General features: G+C 38.6%; 1 protein-coding gene across 1 annotated transcript in view; it reads left to right on the forward strand.

The window, feature by feature from the left end:
- snx7 (sorting nexin 7) overlaps positions 1–17,976 on the forward strand; it is a 40,373-nt gene extending 22,397 nt beyond the window's left edge. The window contains 7 exon segments of the mRNA XM_078408286.1: positions 558–756; positions 3,934–4,133; positions 6,868–6,954; positions 7,215–7,319; positions 13,940–14,092; positions 16,004–16,044; positions 16,046–17,976. Coding sequence (XP_078264412.1) covers positions 558–756; positions 3,934–4,133; positions 6,868–6,954; positions 7,215–7,319; positions 13,940–14,092; positions 16,004–16,044; positions 16,046–16,082 — 822 coding nt within the window. The 3' untranslated portion in view covers positions 16,083–17,976.
- Positions 17,977–18,223: the final 247 nt, after the last annotated feature.

The following is an 18,223-nucleotide window of genomic DNA, read 5'->3' on the forward strand; positions in this document are numbered from 1 at the left end:
TTTGTTGTGATCCAACAACACAACTTAGAAAGTCAAGAGTTTGGTCCTCCAGCACCTTGCACTATTCATTCCTTTCTCTACCAAGCAATCTTTTGAAAATAGTGGAAAAATTACGATTAAAACTTGAAAATCTGCTGATCATGAATGCTCCAATAGTTCAGAAAATCATGACAGTCCTGATTAATTATACGTTGGTTTTTTTAAGAAGCGATTCCCATCAGACCCAGGAATTGGTTCTGCCTCACTATCACTCGGAAAGTTTATTGCATCGGCTCCTCACTGAGGACTGCTTGTTTGCTGAGAAGATTGTACCTTGACCTTTGGATATTTTTTCAAACTATTATTTTCCAAGTAATGTCGAGGTAATCTAGGCATTCATCATTCTCTTTACAACATTTAATTCCTCATTACTATTGCCGTGGCCATATTTAAAACTACTGCACAGTCTAGGGGCTTGACTTTTCTATTGCTTCACCTGCTGTCCCTGTATGTATGCAGCATCTAATTATTTCCTTTCTTTCGAGTCAGTTGTAATGTTTGTTTTATTTTTAATGCAGGACCTGGCTTCTCACAAGAAAATTGGTTCGACATTCCTCAGTAAAATGGAAGAAACAATGCGGGCTGTTGCCAGCTCAGTTAAGAGTGTTAAGAATAGACCTGATGAATTCAATGTAATGAATGAACATGTGGACATGTTCCGTCAAAAAATGGGAACGTTGGAGAGAATCAGCCAAAGAATTTTTAAAGAATTTAAAGGTTAGTAATTGCAACCTTTTGCTCTTTTACCGGAGCTTAAATTTGGGTACTCTTTTAACCCAAGTTTCCTTGCTAACACTTCTTTCTTATCAGTAACAAGTGACTACTTGCATTGACCACGATAGCAACAGATTTTTTACACGTGTGTTCCAATTTAACATGAGTAGTCCAAATGGTCTTTCAGCATTTCCTAAGTTGGATGCTTGCATAAGACCATGTCACTTTTGCCCATTGCTGCTGTTCATAAAATTTGTGGAAGTTATTAAAATAGTTTACCTCATCCAGTCCCGCATACATGATTGAATTGACATTTGTGGCTCCCAGAAAATTCTTCGGTCTTATCTTCAACCCCCAGCATCACCTGTTTCCACTGACTTCATCCTTTCCATTGGCAACCATCTGAAGTTGAAGCCAACCATCTGTTGTCCATTTGACTGAGGTGAGCTCTAGACCATACATCCATTACACTCATGCCAACACTGGCTGCCTGTTTTCACTTAATAACATTGCTTGCATCACCCGCATTTCACTTCAAACACTGCTGAAATATGCATACATGCCTTTAATTCCTTTAAACCAAACTATCCCATGGCACTACCGGCTGGCCTCCCATCTGAGCATCTCGTGCCTTTTTGCCTTCCTGATGTGTTTAGATCCTCATTAAACAGAGTCACCGTTTTAAAATTCCAGCAGTGTTTGAATTTTGAATACTCATTTTTATTTTTACATTTCTTCATGGCTTTGTAACTTATTTCTGGAATCTTCTTCAGAAACAATTTTCTAGAACATGTTATCATTCATAATTTTGTTCTTGAGATACCCAAGTTTTAGATGTGCCATATTTGCAGGAGATTCCTTTTTGCTATCAGTGATCTAAGCTCTAGATTGCTTTCCCTCTATCCCTCTTTTTTTCCTTGCATCTGAAAACCTGTATCTCTGTCCAAAAGGCTAGTTGTGAGATTTGGTTTGATGATGCCTATTATACCCAAATACCAACTAAAAAGGATGCATGTACATAAATCAGATAATTGTCATACAGCAGATAGATGTGGACCAACAGGTCCTTGTGAGTCATCAAACACCTCTATAACCTAGATGCCACCGTTGGGCTAAGAACACACAACTTGTGTGCATACAAATGAGTGTTTGGGAGACCGGGTGGATTTGCTGGCTGCGCTGGGCTGTAGACATCTTCTGCCATGTGTGAACTCTGTTCAAGATTATGTTTTGCAGATAAATCAGAATGGTTAAGTTAAACAGCCTGATTTAACTACACGTTGCCATTGGTTGGCCTGTGTTTTAATTTAAATATATTCCCAAGAGGCCACATCTCCGATTTGCAATCTGTATGGATTATGAACTGTCCTCAGGAACGAACCCTGTCATAACCCTGGGAAGATCTATAATAATATAATTCTCTCTCTCTGCCTACTGCTCCTCCCTCACTCTCCCCCCTCCCTCACAATCCGAATAAATCCCCTTAAATTCCTCCATTCTTGTGTATGAGAGGCACTTTACAGTGGCCAATTAAGCTACCAACCAGCACATCTTTTGGATGTGAGGAACAAAGGAGTGCACATGGAGGAAATAGGCACACAGAGAACTTGCAAACTCTACACAACATTGGTAGACAGGATTGAGCCCAAGCCACTGGAGCTGTGAGGCAGCAGTTCTGTTCACTGTGCCAGTGTACTCTCCCCAGTGAAAGACATTTGGATATGGAAACTTATGTGATTGATTGCTGGAAAGTGTGTTTTTCTTAGAGTAAGATGACTAGCGACAGATTTTTTACACGTGTGTTCCAATTTAACATGAGTAGTCCAAATGGTCTTTCAGCATTTCCTAAGTTGGATGCTTGCATAAGACCATGTCACTTTTGCCCATTGCTGCTGTTCATAAAATTTGTGGAAGTTATTAAAATAACAGTCCCGCATACATGATTGAATTGACATTTGTTGCTCCCAGAAAATTCTTCGGTCTTATCTTCAACCCCCAGCATCACCTGTTTCCACTGACTTCATCCTTTCCCTTGGCAACCATCTGAAATTGAAGCCAACCATCTGTTGTCCATTTGACTGAGGTGAGCTCTAGACCATACATCCATTACATTCATGCCAACACTGGCTGCCTGCTTTCACTTAATAGCATTGCTTGCATCACCCGCATTTCACTTCAAACACTGCTGAAATATGCATACATGCCTTTGATTCCTTTAGACCAAACTATCCCATGGCACTACCGGCTGGCCTCCCATCTGAGCATCTCGTGCCTCTTTGCCCTCCTGATGTGCGTTTAGATCCTCGTTAAACAGAGTCACAGTTTTAAAATTCCAGCAGTGTTTTTTTTTTAAACTTGCATTACATTTTATTCCCCTCTCATTTCTGAATTTGATGTTTTTCTGAAGTCAGTGCATTTGTCTTGCACTACTGCAGTCTAACAACATCCACAAATGTGTTTATTGGACTCTTTGATATTTTGCAATTTAATTTAATTTTGAAGGTCAGATTTCTTGTAAAATTCAAAATCGTGGGTTTGAAATTGGTTTATAATTGTTGTGTGCACTGAGACAGTCTATGCTTGAGATGCAATTTTTCAATTTAAGAACAAACCAATATGTCAAATTCTAGACATTTCACACAAAACCATTGATTTAATGTATGTCAAACATCTTGTCCCTAATATATTAAAAATCATAAGTCCCGCATCTTGGTCATTGTATTTCACAAATCTGAGAATAACGTTGGCCTGTATATTCAAATATTGTTCAACTATCCATCTCATTATTCTATTACATCTTCCACTATCTGAAAAGTAGCTGTTTTCATAATCATTTTATTTTAAACCATTTTCACCAAATTAAAATTATACCATCATGAATTTAGAGGTAAAAATGATCTTAATGAAATGTTAATTGTCTTATGGAATGTTGACTGAGTTTTAAGCCTTGCTGAGAAAGAGGGCAAAAGATATTCCTATTCAACTTCTAAACTTGCATGTTTAGCTATAAAATTTATTTTATAGCAGCATCAGAGTGAATTATTAGTTAATTGCCTGTTCCTGATGGGCATCTGTCCCATATAGTTTTGGTTATGCATATTTAATTCAGTGTGATAATCATGTCTGATGAAATGTAAGACTGAACTGAAGATTGTTTTCTAATTTTCTTGGGACATAAAGAATATTCACTTGCGATGAAGGAATATAGTCCAGTTTATACTCTGTGGTCTATATCTGAAAAGGAGCTGGCTGAACCTATGACAGGAGTAGCTAGTTCCATTGACAGCTGTTGCAAGGCCACTGAAGGACTGACTACAGGTCTCTCAGAGGATTTGCTTCCTACCTTGCATGAATACGTTTTATGTGCTGAAACTCTGAAGGTGAGTTTTTAAAAAAAAGAATCCAAGAAATTGACTGGGAAAACTGTGGCTGAGATGAAGTTCTGTTTTTGGTCAGAGTTGTGGTATGTTTAACAATATATAACATATGGCAAATTGAAGTGCTTCCAAAATGAATAGTTTGCTTACAACCCAACAGTATGAACAGTAATTTATTCACAAAGTGCTGGAGTAACTCAGCAGGTCGGGCAGCATCTCGGGAGAGAAGGAATGGGTGACGTTTCGGGTCTGAAGAAGGGTCTCGACCCGAAACGTCACCCATTCCTTCTCTCCCGAGATGCTGCCCGACCTGCTGAGTTACTCCAGCACTTTGTGAATAAATACCTTCGCTTTGTACCAGCATCTGCAGTTATTTTCTTATACTACAGTATGAACAGTGAATTCTCCAATTTGAGGTAACTAAGGTACAATGTCACCCCCCCCCCCTTTATTTTCTTCTCTCTTCCCTGTGCCCCACCTGGATGTGCACCCATTTCTCCCACTGCCATGCCCTTTCTCTCCTGTTCACTCCCAGGTATATTGCGCATGTTGTGCCGTTGTTTAAAAAAGGTTCTAAAAGTAAACCTAGCAATTATAGACCTATTAGTTTGACGTCTGTGGTGGGAAAATTAATGGAAAAGATACTTAGGGACAATATATATAATTATTTGGATAATCAAGGCCTGATTAGAAACAGTCAACATGGATTTGTGCCTGGAAGGTCATGTTTGACTAATCTTCTTGAATTTTTTGAAGAGGTTACCAGGGAAATTGATAAGTGCAAGGCTGTGGATGTTGTCTATATGGACTTCAGTAAGGCATTTGACAAGGTTCCACATGGAAGGTTGATTAAGAAGGTTAAATCGTTGGGTATTAATAGTGAGGTTGCAAGATGGATTCAACAATGGCTGAATGGGAGATACCAGAGGGTAACGGTTGACAATTGTATGTCAGGTTGGAGGCCAGTGTCTAGTGGAGTGCCCCAAGGATCTGTGTTGGGTCCACTGTTGTTTGTCATTTACATTAATGATCTGGATGATGGTGTGGCAAATTGGATTAGTAAATATGCAGATGATACTAAGATAGGTGGAATAGTTGATAGTGAGGTAGATTTTCAAAGTCTACAGAGAGACTTGGGCCTTTTGGAAGGGTGGGCTGAAAGATGGCAGATGGAGTTTAATGCTGATAAGTGTGAGGTGCTGCATTTTGGTAGGACAAATCAAAATAGGACGTACAGGGTAAATGGTAGGGAATTGAGGAATGCAGTGGAACAGAGGGATCTGGGAATAACTGTGCATTGTTCCCTGAAGGTGGAATCTCATGTGGATAGGGTGGTGAAGAAGGCGTTTGGTATGCTTGCCTTTATAAATCAGAGCATCGAGTATAGAAGTTGGGATGTAATGTTGAAATTGTACAGGGCATTGGTGAGGCCGAATCTGGAGTATGGTGTGCAGTTCTGGTCGCCAAATTATAGGAAGGATGTCGACAAAATGGAGAGGGTACAGAGGAGATTTACTAGAATGTTGCCTGGGTTTCAGCACTTAGGCTATAGAGAGAGGTTGAACAGGTTGGGTCTTTATTCTTTGGAGCGTAGAAGGTTGAGGGGGGACTTGATAGAGGTTTTTAAAATTTTGAGAGGGACGGACAGAGTTGACGTGGGTAGGCTTTTCCCTTTGAGAGTGGGGAAGATTCCAACAAGGGGACATAGCTTCAGAATTGAGGGACAAAGGTTTAGGGGTAACATGAGGGGGAACTTCTTTACTCAGAGGGTTGTGGCTGTATGGAATGGACTTCCGGTGGAAGTGGTGGAGGCTGGCTCGATTTTATTATTTAAGAGTAAATTGGATAGGTATATGGATAGGAGGGGATTGGAGGGTTATGGTCTGAGTGCAGGTAGATGAGACTAGGTCAGGGAGAATGGTCGGCGTGGACTGGTAGGGCCGGACAGGCCTGTTTCCATGCTGTAGTTGTTATATGTTATATGTTGTATCCCTTCCTCTAGCTCCACAATTCGGGGTGTCTTCTCTTGCAACTGCTCTTCTATTTCTGCACAGTCTGAACCTGCAGAAAATGGTGAACACTGCCCAGTTCATCACAGGCTTGTTACTTCCATGCAGTCCATATTCACGGTGCATTGCATCAGAAAGGCTGGAAATGTTGCCAAGAATGCTTATCACCCTGACCATTCCCTGTTCTGTCTTCTGCTTTCCGGGAGAAGATATAAAAGCTTGATAGCTTGGATGTTCAGATTTAAGAACAGCTTCTTCCCCATTCCTATCGGATTTCAATGGCCAATCACCTCTTGAATGCTCCATTCTGCAGGTGCTGCAACTTACTGTAACCCTTAACTCTACCTCATTTGGTTACTCCAGTATTGTACATTTAATATTTTGCATTTGTAGTTGTATTTATCCTTGTACAAATAACGTGTACTGTAAGCTGCAGGCGAAGAAGGAATTTCATTGCATCCTATTGTATAGGACAGTGAACTGATCTGATGAGAACCCAGCAATGCACATCAGATGAGCTTTGCTGATTTCAAAAGTAATGAAGATACTGCCTGCACCAGTGGGATGTTCAAGAAAATTATGCTACTGCTTAGAAACTTGATGTCTGTCATCAGATGGTTAACCTTTAGTAAACTGCACACTTATATTACATATTTCATATTATGCACCTAGTTATATGTTTGTGGTATTTATAAGACTAAATAATCTTTGTTCATGTTTTTTCTTAGTCAGTATTGAAGAGAAGGGATCTCATTCAGGCAGATTATGATTCTCGAGCCGATTCCTTGATTAATAAGAGAGCGGAGAGAGAAATGGTAAATGTCAGATTCTCTGTCCTGGTGTGTTTTAGATTAGGAAATGAGCTTGAATTATTCACATTAATACGATGCGAGTTCAGGTGGATCTACTGAATTTAAATGTTAAATTTGCTTTTACATTAGCTGAGATTATTCCGCATGTACCAAATGCATAATAATCTTGTTCCATGACATTCATTTGCATGTGAGTAAATTATTGTATTCTGTCCCATGCTATGATCATTTGATTAAAATTCATTTAAATCCACTTTAATCAGCTCGAGCACTCTGAACCAAGCTTTACGTTTGGTGCCATCCTGGGTAAGAGCACAGAGGAAGTGAAACAACAGAAGCAGCAGAAAATTGATCGAGAAATTGAAGAGGTACAACAAAATGTATTGCACTTAACTTGCATGCCTTCACTGAAACATCAGCATTTTATGGTAGAGAATTACCCTTGGTTTGAGTCTCCAGTATTTTCTTAGATGGGTGCACAGAGCAAACTGCTGGCAGAAATCAGCTCATCTGGCATCATTTGTGGAGGTAGAAGGATAATCAATGGTTTGCATCAGGACTGAGAATGTAGAAGAGATGAGATGAGGTAAGACGGGGCTGGTAGGCAATAGCTGGCAGCTGGTGAGGATGATGGCCATATGGATCCAGATGGTGGGGGAAGTTGGGAGATAACAGTTGCTGAATGACAGGTAGAAACAGAGGAAAACTTAAGAGGGAGAAAGGGGGATAAATAGAACCAGGTGGCAGAAAGGAGAGTGGAGGTAGAGGGGGGGGGGGGGCTGGTAAATATCATCTGCATACTAAATATCAGAATATAAAATGCAACTTGGTCTACTTTGAATATCCAAAATTTAAATTTTCCAAAAATATTTTCTTCCACAACTAAGACATAGCTTGTCCCAATTTTTTAAAATTGCTTTTAAATGGTCAGCACTTCCAATATCAGATGACTCGTGGCTATGTACAGAATAAATTATTAAATGTATGGGGCTGAATTTTTTTGATGCTTAAATCTGGACGCATCTTCACAGATCTCGTTGTTGATCAATGTGTAACGTTAAAAGTGACAAGGAAAAGGCAGGGCCCAGGTTTGATCATGTGTCTATTTTCAGTTCCCTGATCATGGTCTGTGTTGCATTTATGCACATTAGGAAGGAGAACAAAAACCGCTGGAGTTCATTATTTGATTATTACTACCTGCTAATTAATGGAAAATATATATGCATAAACTTCATATTGAGGTGGGTTGGAATTTGATTTTGAGTTTAACACTAGAAAGGTTGAAGTCTAATGACATTGTTTAGACTGATAGATGATGAAAAACACTTCGAAGAGGTGTGGGACAGGCAGCCCCTCTGCTATTCAATAAGATCACAGCTGCACCTTTTTCTTGCAATTATTGAGTATCCTGACTTTCCCTGAAAATTAATCGATCTCTGTCTTGAACATACCCAGTAACTGTGTCTTTACAGCCCTCTTGAGTGGTGAATTCTAACATTTCGCCACCCTTTTGAAAAAAAAATATTCTCCTTGTCCTGAATAGTTGTTGTTTTGAAACTTGACTCCTGGTTCCAGACACCACAGGCTGAGCGAAGCATCAATTCCAAGAAAATAAAATTGAGACAGGGCAGATAACATTTTTCCAGTAGACTAGAGGTTGTAGATTTAAGGTGAAGGGGGAAAATTGAAAGGAAATTTGTGAGGCAACTTTTCTAAATATATGATAGCAAAATCTGAGGTATTTGGATAGGCACACAAACAGGGAGATAATGTAGGGATATAGATCGTCCCTCAGCAGGGATGAAAAGTTAAAATTTGTTTACGGATTATTTTCCTTCCTTCATGTACCCAATTAACTCCAATTTGTATTGTAAATTGGATTAACTTTAATCAAATTCTCTATGCCCTATTAACTAAATGTTACTGTCTTTAGTTTTGAAAATAGCAATGGTTTTGCAGTCTGACAGTTCTGCGAAACCTACCACAGGCGATCAATAGATGGCACTCTAACCAAAATGTCAATGATCGGAATTAAGTGTTAGAAACATGTTTAGAAATTTATTAAAACATGCATGCCTTTTGAAAATAACCAGATTTCCAGATAGCTATTTTCTTCTCTTTTAGTTAAGACTGGGTTTCCTGCCAAACACACAAGTTGCAGAGCCAAATCTCACTGTTGGACATTGCTTTTAAGTGGGGGGAGAGACAAACATAGATGACTACAGATGTTGTAAATTCAGTGTCCCCATGGGATGGAATGATTGAACTAACTAATACAAATGAGAGCTTGTTAATGTCCCACCACTTTCTGGTCATATTTTACGACTGCATGTTATTTACTTGAATATATAGTTTGTTTAGCACATTAAAAAGTATTCAATCATTGCCTCCCTTTTGCTGACTGAACTAACAAATATTAAAACCTTTTAAATCTTGTGTTCATTTCAAACGGATGAAAGATAAACAAATTTAACCTTTTCACACAATGGAAACTGGCCCCAAATCTTTTCATGAAATATAAGAAACTAGCATTTATAAAGTGACTGCATGACTTCATAGTGCCACAAGCTTATTTACTTTTGAACTACAATCACTGTGAAGAACATTTATAATGAGTAAAATTTAAGTTAAGTGCTGCATTTGACTCCATGATGCCTTGACTGAGCTATTAAATATAAAGCAACAGGTAGAGCAGAAGCAGGATGAGACATGATTTTGGTAGGTCATGTCGTGCAGTAAATTAATTTCCAGAATTAAATCAATGATAGATTAAAATGGTATCTGTACTAGTTTACATCAAAAACTGTATTTTCTCAGATTGTCGGCTTTAGAATGGAACACTTCTCTGTGTAACAAAAATACACACCTAGTGGATGAAAATAGCCAGAGGAAAGATAGGAAAGTCCTTTTACCTCCCATCATGAGTACTTCTAGATATTAAGTTTACATTTGCAATTTTAATTAGAATTTCTAAAATTATTTTCAAAAATGATCATCCACTTAAAGGGTGAATCTCTGTTCACAAGAAGACTTTGGTCCATTGCTGTTTAGGTGAAATAACAATTTAATACAGGTAGTTCTACAATAACGCCATTGTTGTGATCCTATTAAACCTCTCATTTTACAAAGACAGTTGTCAATGGGGGAAAGGGGATTAGGAGTTTCAGATTCACGATAACAAAGTTTTTTTTTCCCTCAGGATTTTCTAAAGTAACAGGCTTTTCAAGAACAACAAATTAGTTTAGTTTAGCGATACAGTGCGGAAACGGGCCCTTCGGCCGACCGAGTCCACCCCGATCAACGATCACCCGTACACTAGTTCTGTGGTATCCCGGTTTTGTATCCGGGGGTATTTTACAGAAGCCAATTCATCTACAAACCTACACATCTTTGGAATGTGGGAGGAAACCCCAGTGCCCGGAGAAAATCCATACGGCCACATGGAGAGCCTGCAAACTCCATACAGACAGTGCCCCATAGTCGGGATTGAACCTGGTTCTCTGGCATAGTAAAGCAAATTTCGTTACAATACCAAAGGCTGTATGCTACATTGCTTAATAGAGCATCTTTGGATAAATGTCAGTAGAAGTAATTGCTTGTCACCTTCAATGAACACTGTTAAAGCAGCAATTGTGTTCTTAAGAGACAATGATGTCTGATTACTGCAGGGAGGTTACATGGAGACATTGTTCCCCTGTACTGTTTAAATCCAAGACGCAGCTTTCTGCTTGTCAGTTTCAAGGTTACTTTTAAGTGATTCTCTTGTTACCGATCAAGATAACCATTTCGGCCTGTGTAATGCAAACAGTGCTCCCTAATTTATCACTCGTGTTATGCCCACTTTGTGTTATGGAAACATGCCTTGCAGCAGAAGTACATCACAGCACCAACTTAATTAGCAGTGAAATGAGACGAGTCATTTTTTCTGAAAATGTTTGAGCCTAAAAAAATAGAGATTTTATGGATATTATTCAATTGGTGCTTTGTGATTTGATTCTTCCAATGACAAAATTCTACCTAGAACAGTACTGTAACATTCCATTATGCTGAATAAGAGGGAATGCTCACAACTTGTGTTTGCAATATGCCTGGGAAAAGGTGCCGTGTCAGAATTTCAAGAAGACGGCATTCTCCTCTCCTAGGAAAATTGACAGGGGAGAGCCGGTGGATGTGGTGTATCTCGACTTTCGACAAGGTTCCACATAGGAGATTAGTGGGCAAAATTAGAGCACATGGTATTGGAGGTAGGGTACTGACATGGATAGAAAATTGGTTGACAGACAGAAAGCAAAGAGTGGGGATAAATGGGTCCCTTTCAGAATGACAGGCAGTGACTAATGGGGTACCGCAAGGCTCGGTGCTGGGACCGCAGCTATTTACAATATGCATTAATGACTTGGATAAAGGGATTAAAAGTACCATTAACAAATTTGCAGATGATACAAAGCTGGGTGGTAGTGTGAACCGTGAGGAAGATGCTATGAGGTTGCAGGGTGACTTGGACAGGTTGTGTGAGTGGGCGGATGCATGGCAGATGCAGTTTAATGTGGATAAGTGTGAGGTTATCCACTTTGGTGGTAAGAATAGAAAGGCAGAGTATTATCTGCATGGTGTCAAGTTAGGAAAAGGGGACGTACAACGAGATCTGGGTGTCCTAGTGCATCAGTCACTGAAAGGAAGCATGCAGGTACAGCAGGCAGTGAAGAAAGCCAATGGAATGTTGGCCTTCATATTAAGAGGAGTTAAGTAAAGGAGCAAAGAGGTCCTTCTGCAGTTGTACAGGGCCCTAATGAGACCGCACCTGGAGTACTGTGTGCAGTTTTGGTCTCCAAATTTGAGGAAGGATATTCTTGCTATTGAGGGCGGGTAGCGTGGGTTTACTCGGTTAATTCCCGGAATGGCGGGACTGTCATATGTTGAAAAACTGGAGCGACTAGGCTTGTATACACTGGAATTTAGAAGGATGAGAAGGGATCTTATCGAAACGTATAAGATTATTAAGGGGTTGGACATGTTAGAGGCAGGAAACATGTTCCCAGTGTTGGGGGAGTCCAGAACAAGGGGCCACAGTTTAAGAATAAGGGGTAGGGCATTTAGAACGGAGATGAGAAGGCAGCGGAGGCCAATTCTCTGAATGCATTCAAGAGAGAGACAGATAGAGCTCTTAAGGATAGCGGAGTCAGGGGGTATGGGGAGAAGGCAGGAACGGGATACTGATTGAGAATGATCAGCCATGATCACATTGAATGGCGGTGCTGGCTCGAAGGGCCGAATGGCCTACTCCTGCGTCTATTGTCCTCGCCTCTTTCAAGATTTGTCTCAATAAATAGAAGCGGGACATATAGAAAATATAATGCAATGCGTGAGTTTAATGAAACATAAATTATGTTTGACAAATTTATTTCAGGCCTTTGAGGATAATGCTTGCAGGGTGAATAAAGGGAACCCAGCTGATGTGTTGCTTATCGCTCCTGCAACCCACATTTGAACGTGGTAGAACCATCCCTTGCTATCTGAGACACACAATACAAACAGATGGTGTAGAATGTAGCCATTGATTCCAATTAGTTTACGCTTTTACCAAGGATGCTAGAGGAGCAAGATAGACCATTCGACCCTAAAAACCGTAGTATGTCATGGTGCCATTTTAGTAGGCAGAATCTTGCAGAAACATTTAAAAAGAAAAATAACAAAAATCTGTGAATTGATAGATGAGATATATTCTGCATTTTTATGGTATCATCACAAATACTGTTCCCCAAAACACTGATTACACTGCGAGAGGCATAGCGAACAGCGGGTTTTGCCTACTAAAATGGTGGATGTTACGCTCCTTTGCGTACTACAGTTCAGTATACGCGATTTCAATGGAGTGGTCCATCTTGCTCCTCTGGTATCTTTGGCTTTTACTAAGAACTTGACGATAGAATTCAAATGAAACCTTGGAAGATAGATTTTTGGTGGGTTGGGGTGAAGGTTGGGATTAAATAAATATGTTTTAAAACTGGTACTAGTGATCTTTTAAATGCGCTAATAAAGCATGCAAAAAATGTTTACTGGATGACTACAAATGTTATGCATTTAAGTGGAAAAGTGTATTGTAAAAATAATAAAATATTATTTGCCTTGATACTTTGTTATGCAATGACTTCAAGAAGAAATCTGACTTCTGGAAAGCAGTACTAATGAAAGTTTAAATATCAAAAGGGCGGCACGGTAGCGCAGCGGTAGAGTTGCTGCTTTACAGCGAATGCAGCGCCGGAGACTCAGGTTCGATCCTGACTACGGGTGCTGCACTGTAAGGAGTTTGTACGTTCTCCCCGTGACCTGCGTGGGTTTTCTCCGAGATCTTCGGTTTCCTCCCACACTCCAAAGACGTACAGGTATGTAGGTTAATTGGCTGGGTTAATGTAAAAATTGTCCCTAGTGGGTGTAGGATAGTGTTAATGTATGGGGATCGCTGGGCGGCACGGACTTGGAGGGCCGAAAAGGCCTGTTTCCGGCTGTATATATATGATATGATATGATGATAAAATACTATACACCTGTGGTAATAAGGCTGAACCATTAATTAGTATTCAATTTTGTTTCAATTACTTCATTGCAACTATTCTGTTATTGGTAATATTAATAGTTGCTATAAAGCTACTGGAAACTAAATGTATATCAGGACATTTTAGTAGCAATGCCTATTAAGTTTCTTTCATCTGTAATTTGCAATATTTTTACATCCTTGACAATTGGTCAAAGGTTACCAGGAGAGGCAGGAGAATGGGGTTGAGGGGAAAAAATTGATCAGCCATGATCGAGTTGCGGAGAAGACTAAACAGGCCAAATGGCCTAGTTCTGCTCCTATGTCTTACGGTCTTGGTAGTGGAAGGACTTAATTCTGCATTAAATAACATTGTTATTTTCTTAGCTTGGTGCTGTATAGAAACAGATATTTCTGAAGCATAACTGCATTTTAATGCAAATAACTTTATTTTAGCTTCAGGCAGATATTGCCCAACTTGAGGATAAAGTAGAATATGCCAATACCAACTTGAGAGCGGATTGGAAAAGGTGGCATTTGAACATGCGGAGTGATGTGAAATCAGCCTTTTGCAATATGGCTGAAAATAATATTAATTATTATGAAGAGGTAAGAAACTTCTAAAAATTATGTACTGGAAGGATTAAAAATATTTGTTAATGCACGTAAGTGCACTTGATTTAGTCATTTGAAATGTCATCTGGGATAGCAAACCTTATTTAGTATCTGTATAGTCTTTTTAAATGAAAGATATTTGCAAATGCTGGATTGAACAATCAAATTACTATTTGTATCGTGCAATAGCCATTTATTCATTTGTAGCTGGCATTTCTGCCTTTTGATCTAATAAAGGCACAATTTCATTTAATGTACAAAGTGGAAGGCAATCATCCCAAGTGCTGCATTAATAAACATGATTAAAATGTCCTGGTTGATGGTACTGGTGTATGGTTTGTTTTAACTGAATGCCAGGTGAAGGGTGCTCTTTTAGAAAGGTGAGGAGGAACTTCTTTAGTCAGAGGTAGTTAATCTGTGAAAGTCATTGCCACAGAGGGATCTGGAGGCCAAGTCAGTGGATATTTTTACGGCAGAGATAGATTCTTGATTAGAACAGGTGTCAAGAATTATGGGGAGAAGGCAGGAAAATGGGATTAGGAGCAGAGATTAGCCATGATTGAATAGTGGAGTAGACTCGATGGGCCGAATGGCCTAATTCTACTCCTATAATTTATGAACTTGCCAGGCAACACACAGGTTTTTCACTATCTTGGTTAGATAATGATCCGTGACAATAATAATAACCTAAACTAATAAACAAAACACAAAGTGCTGGAGTAACTCAGCAGGTCAGGCAGCATTTCTAGAGAATTGGATAGGCAACCCTATCAATGCTCTCCTGAGATGCTGCCTGACCCATTGAATTACTTCAGCACTTTGGGTTTTTTTTTGCAAACCACCATCTGCAGTTCCTTTAGTTTTAGAGATGCTGTGTAGAAACAGGCCCTTCAGCCAGCCAAGTCTGTGCTGACTGGCAATTGTCTGTACACTAGTTCTATCTTACACACCAAGGACAATTTACAAAAGCCAATTAACCTACAAACATGCAATTTTTGAGAATGTGGAAAGAAACCGGAGCACAGGGGGAACGTACAAACTCCATAGACAGAATCCGTAGTCAGGATCGGCCGATTTCTGGCGCTGTAAGGCAGCATCTCTTACCACTGTGCCCTAGAGATCCTACTGTATGTTTCATTTTTTTTCCTCCTTAGTACCTAATCAGATGTACAGCACTTTGGTCATTGTGGGTTGTTTTTAAATGTGCTATACAAATAAAATTGACTTGACTTGACCCAGTTCCTAGTGCCTACATAGTAAACTAATGTGTTGCTAGAGAATGTGAAATCTCAGGTAAACTTTAACATAGCAAGAGTGTACGTTATCAACATTTGATCACCTTTCTTTGTAGTGATATAATTGCTGTTCTCTGGTGGCTACCTACCACAACCTATCTCTTCAGACGTTCAAGCACTGAACTTGAGCACTATACCATCTGTAGATTAGATTATTTAATTTAATTATTTGAGGTTCATTAATAGTGTGCATAAAGCTGGTTTTCTATTAAAAAAAAAATTCCACCAATTTTTATGTTATTTACTTTTTAATTTGTTTAAGTTAATAACCTGATCATTCTCAATAGATTCCGGTCCGAAAAGCAGATGTAACATTTCAGGTATAGCCTCCAAATGCTGGAGTAACTCCCCAGGAAAGGCAGTATCTCTGGAGAGAAGGAATGGGTGGTGTTTGGGTCGAGACAGTCTGTAGAAGGGTCTTGACCCGAGATGTCACCCATTCCTTCTCTCCAGAGATGCTGCCTGTCCCACTGCCTTTCTCCAGTATTTTGTGTCTTTGATGATGTTCTGGGTTGGGAACCTTTTCAGGCTGTTTTCTTTTTTGTAAAGCAACATCTGCAGTTCCTTGTGCTTCTATATTAAGAAATGTTTTTTTCTTATTATCTTTTAGTGCTTAGCTACATGGGAATCTTTTCTGGCCTTTCACAAGACAGATCAAGATGGATGAGAACAGTAAAAACAGTGGATAGAAACCAAGCAAGAATTTGTACAAGCTGCTTTCAAGCATTTTCTCAGACCTAAAGTGCTGTATGTATTCACAGACCAAATATTGGGGTCTGTTTAGATCCTTTTAAGCTTTTGATGCAAGAATATATTTACTCAGTTCAAAATTTTTAATTATGGTGATGACACGGACATTTTGCAGCCCAAAGATTTAAGCAAATCAATGAAACGATCAAACTTAAACCTCAGGTCATGCTCAGTTAATGCCATTGCAGAATTAGCTCTCCATGCACCTGAATGATTTTGTGATCAATTACCACAAAATGGAACACATCTTCCGAAATGAACAGCTGCCTTAATCATGTCTTAGTAGAATTACAATCACCAAAATACGTTTTTCATCCACCTTTTCCCGGATTGGGAAATTCTATGGATTATTTTAGGTGCCAGTAGTTCTTTTTATCAAATCAGTGCATTAATGGGCCAATATATTCTACCACTGGGATTGAAAGGTTGGTGCTGGCTTGAGGTTTATTATTTATTACTGTTGTTCTATTAGTGGGCCATGTATGGGATGAATTTGACCTGATTTCACAAAGCATGGACTAAGTGGCAGATATTTTAAACCTGATGCATATCTCTTCTGTTCCACACCCTCACCTGTCTCTTATCTTTATTTTGGAATAACTTCACAGACCGATTTCTCTCCCAATTTAAAAAAAAAGTCGTCCTGTAATCCATAATGTAGCCGGCTTGTTACAGTCTAATTTTATTCATGCTGGGACACAGTATCATTAAAATAGAGGAGGAGAATTCTTAATCCCTTGCTGACTTACATTGATACTAAGGAATCTGACTTGAAATATGTTGATGAGTTCGGGTTAAAATGGTCTTGCCCACTTGCTGGCTGGCATCCCATGTTAATCTGCTCCCCAATAGCGCCAGTGTGAAATATTGCATGTATAAATCAGAAGGAATTATTTTTGTTTATCTTGAGATTTAACTGTCATTCCATCAAAGTTTAGCCATGCTATTTTATTAGATTTGTTTGTAGAATCTCATGCTCATTCTTTTAAGATTGCTGCAATTATGTACCACATAGTTTAAAACAAACTATAATGTTCTACTTTCATCTTGTATATTCTATCAAACATATACTTTGAAATTGCACATTGTATGCAAAAATATTTTTTGTGGGAGTTAGATATGAGCTTTTAAAATAAATTGTATTTTCCTATTTGCGACAGAATGTGCCTTTTAAGGGTTATATTCATTCTTCACGGATAATAACTACATTAATATTCCATAATTAAGCCATTGATAAGAAAGGTATTTTGGCCTTTACGAACAATGGAGTAGTATTCTTCAATGACAATTTGGACATAATGTGCATCCATGTACAATATTTCTTTGATGTGAAACTACTTTGGCCTAATCTCTAGTATTTTAGTATAGGCTAGAACAAAATGTACTAAATTGAAATATACCAGCTCAAACATGCACCAAAAAGATTCAGGCATTTTAAATTGCAAAATGTTTTTATGGTTGACAATTGCAGGATTTTTAATATTATCTCCAAAGCAACTTTATATGGTTTAACATTTTTTTTAATGGCTTTCCAAAATATTATATGTAAAACTGGTATCTGATTTGATATTTTGTGTAACAATAAACGCAAGGTTTTAAGTGGAAATATGAAATTGGTGGTGTATATAATTTATAATTTCCTGTGAAATTTGTGAATGGTTAATTTGGGTTCAAACATTCACAAGGGAAGTAAAGTTCATGACTCAATGTATTTTAATGATTTATCTTGATGTGCAGGGTTTAATTCTGTTGAATGGTTATTTCAGAAATGTAAACATTGAGAATATTGTTTATAATATAGAGACATAGTAAATGGCAAATTAAAGATGTACAATAATGGAATCAAAATGGTGTTGCTTATTATTTTACCATTACATTTTTTAACATTGTAAATATTTTTTAACATTGTAAATAGAATGGCCTCTTTTAACTGTACTTACTTCATAAGAGCTAAACCGATTTCACTTGGTTTTTAGCAGGAATTATAATTATGATCACAAGAAAAAGTAGGCAGAATTGTCTTTTTCTGGTTGGCACAATGTGCTGGGGCCTCAACCTAACTTGAAGGTATGATTGTTAA

This window comes from Rhinoraja longicauda, chromosome 11 (assembly GCF_053455715.1).
Source record: "Rhinoraja longicauda isolate Sanriku21f chromosome 11, sRhiLon1.1, whole genome shotgun sequence".
NCBI lineage: Eukaryota > Metazoa > Chordata > Chondrichthyes > Rajiformes > Arhynchobatidae > Rhinoraja > Rhinoraja longicauda.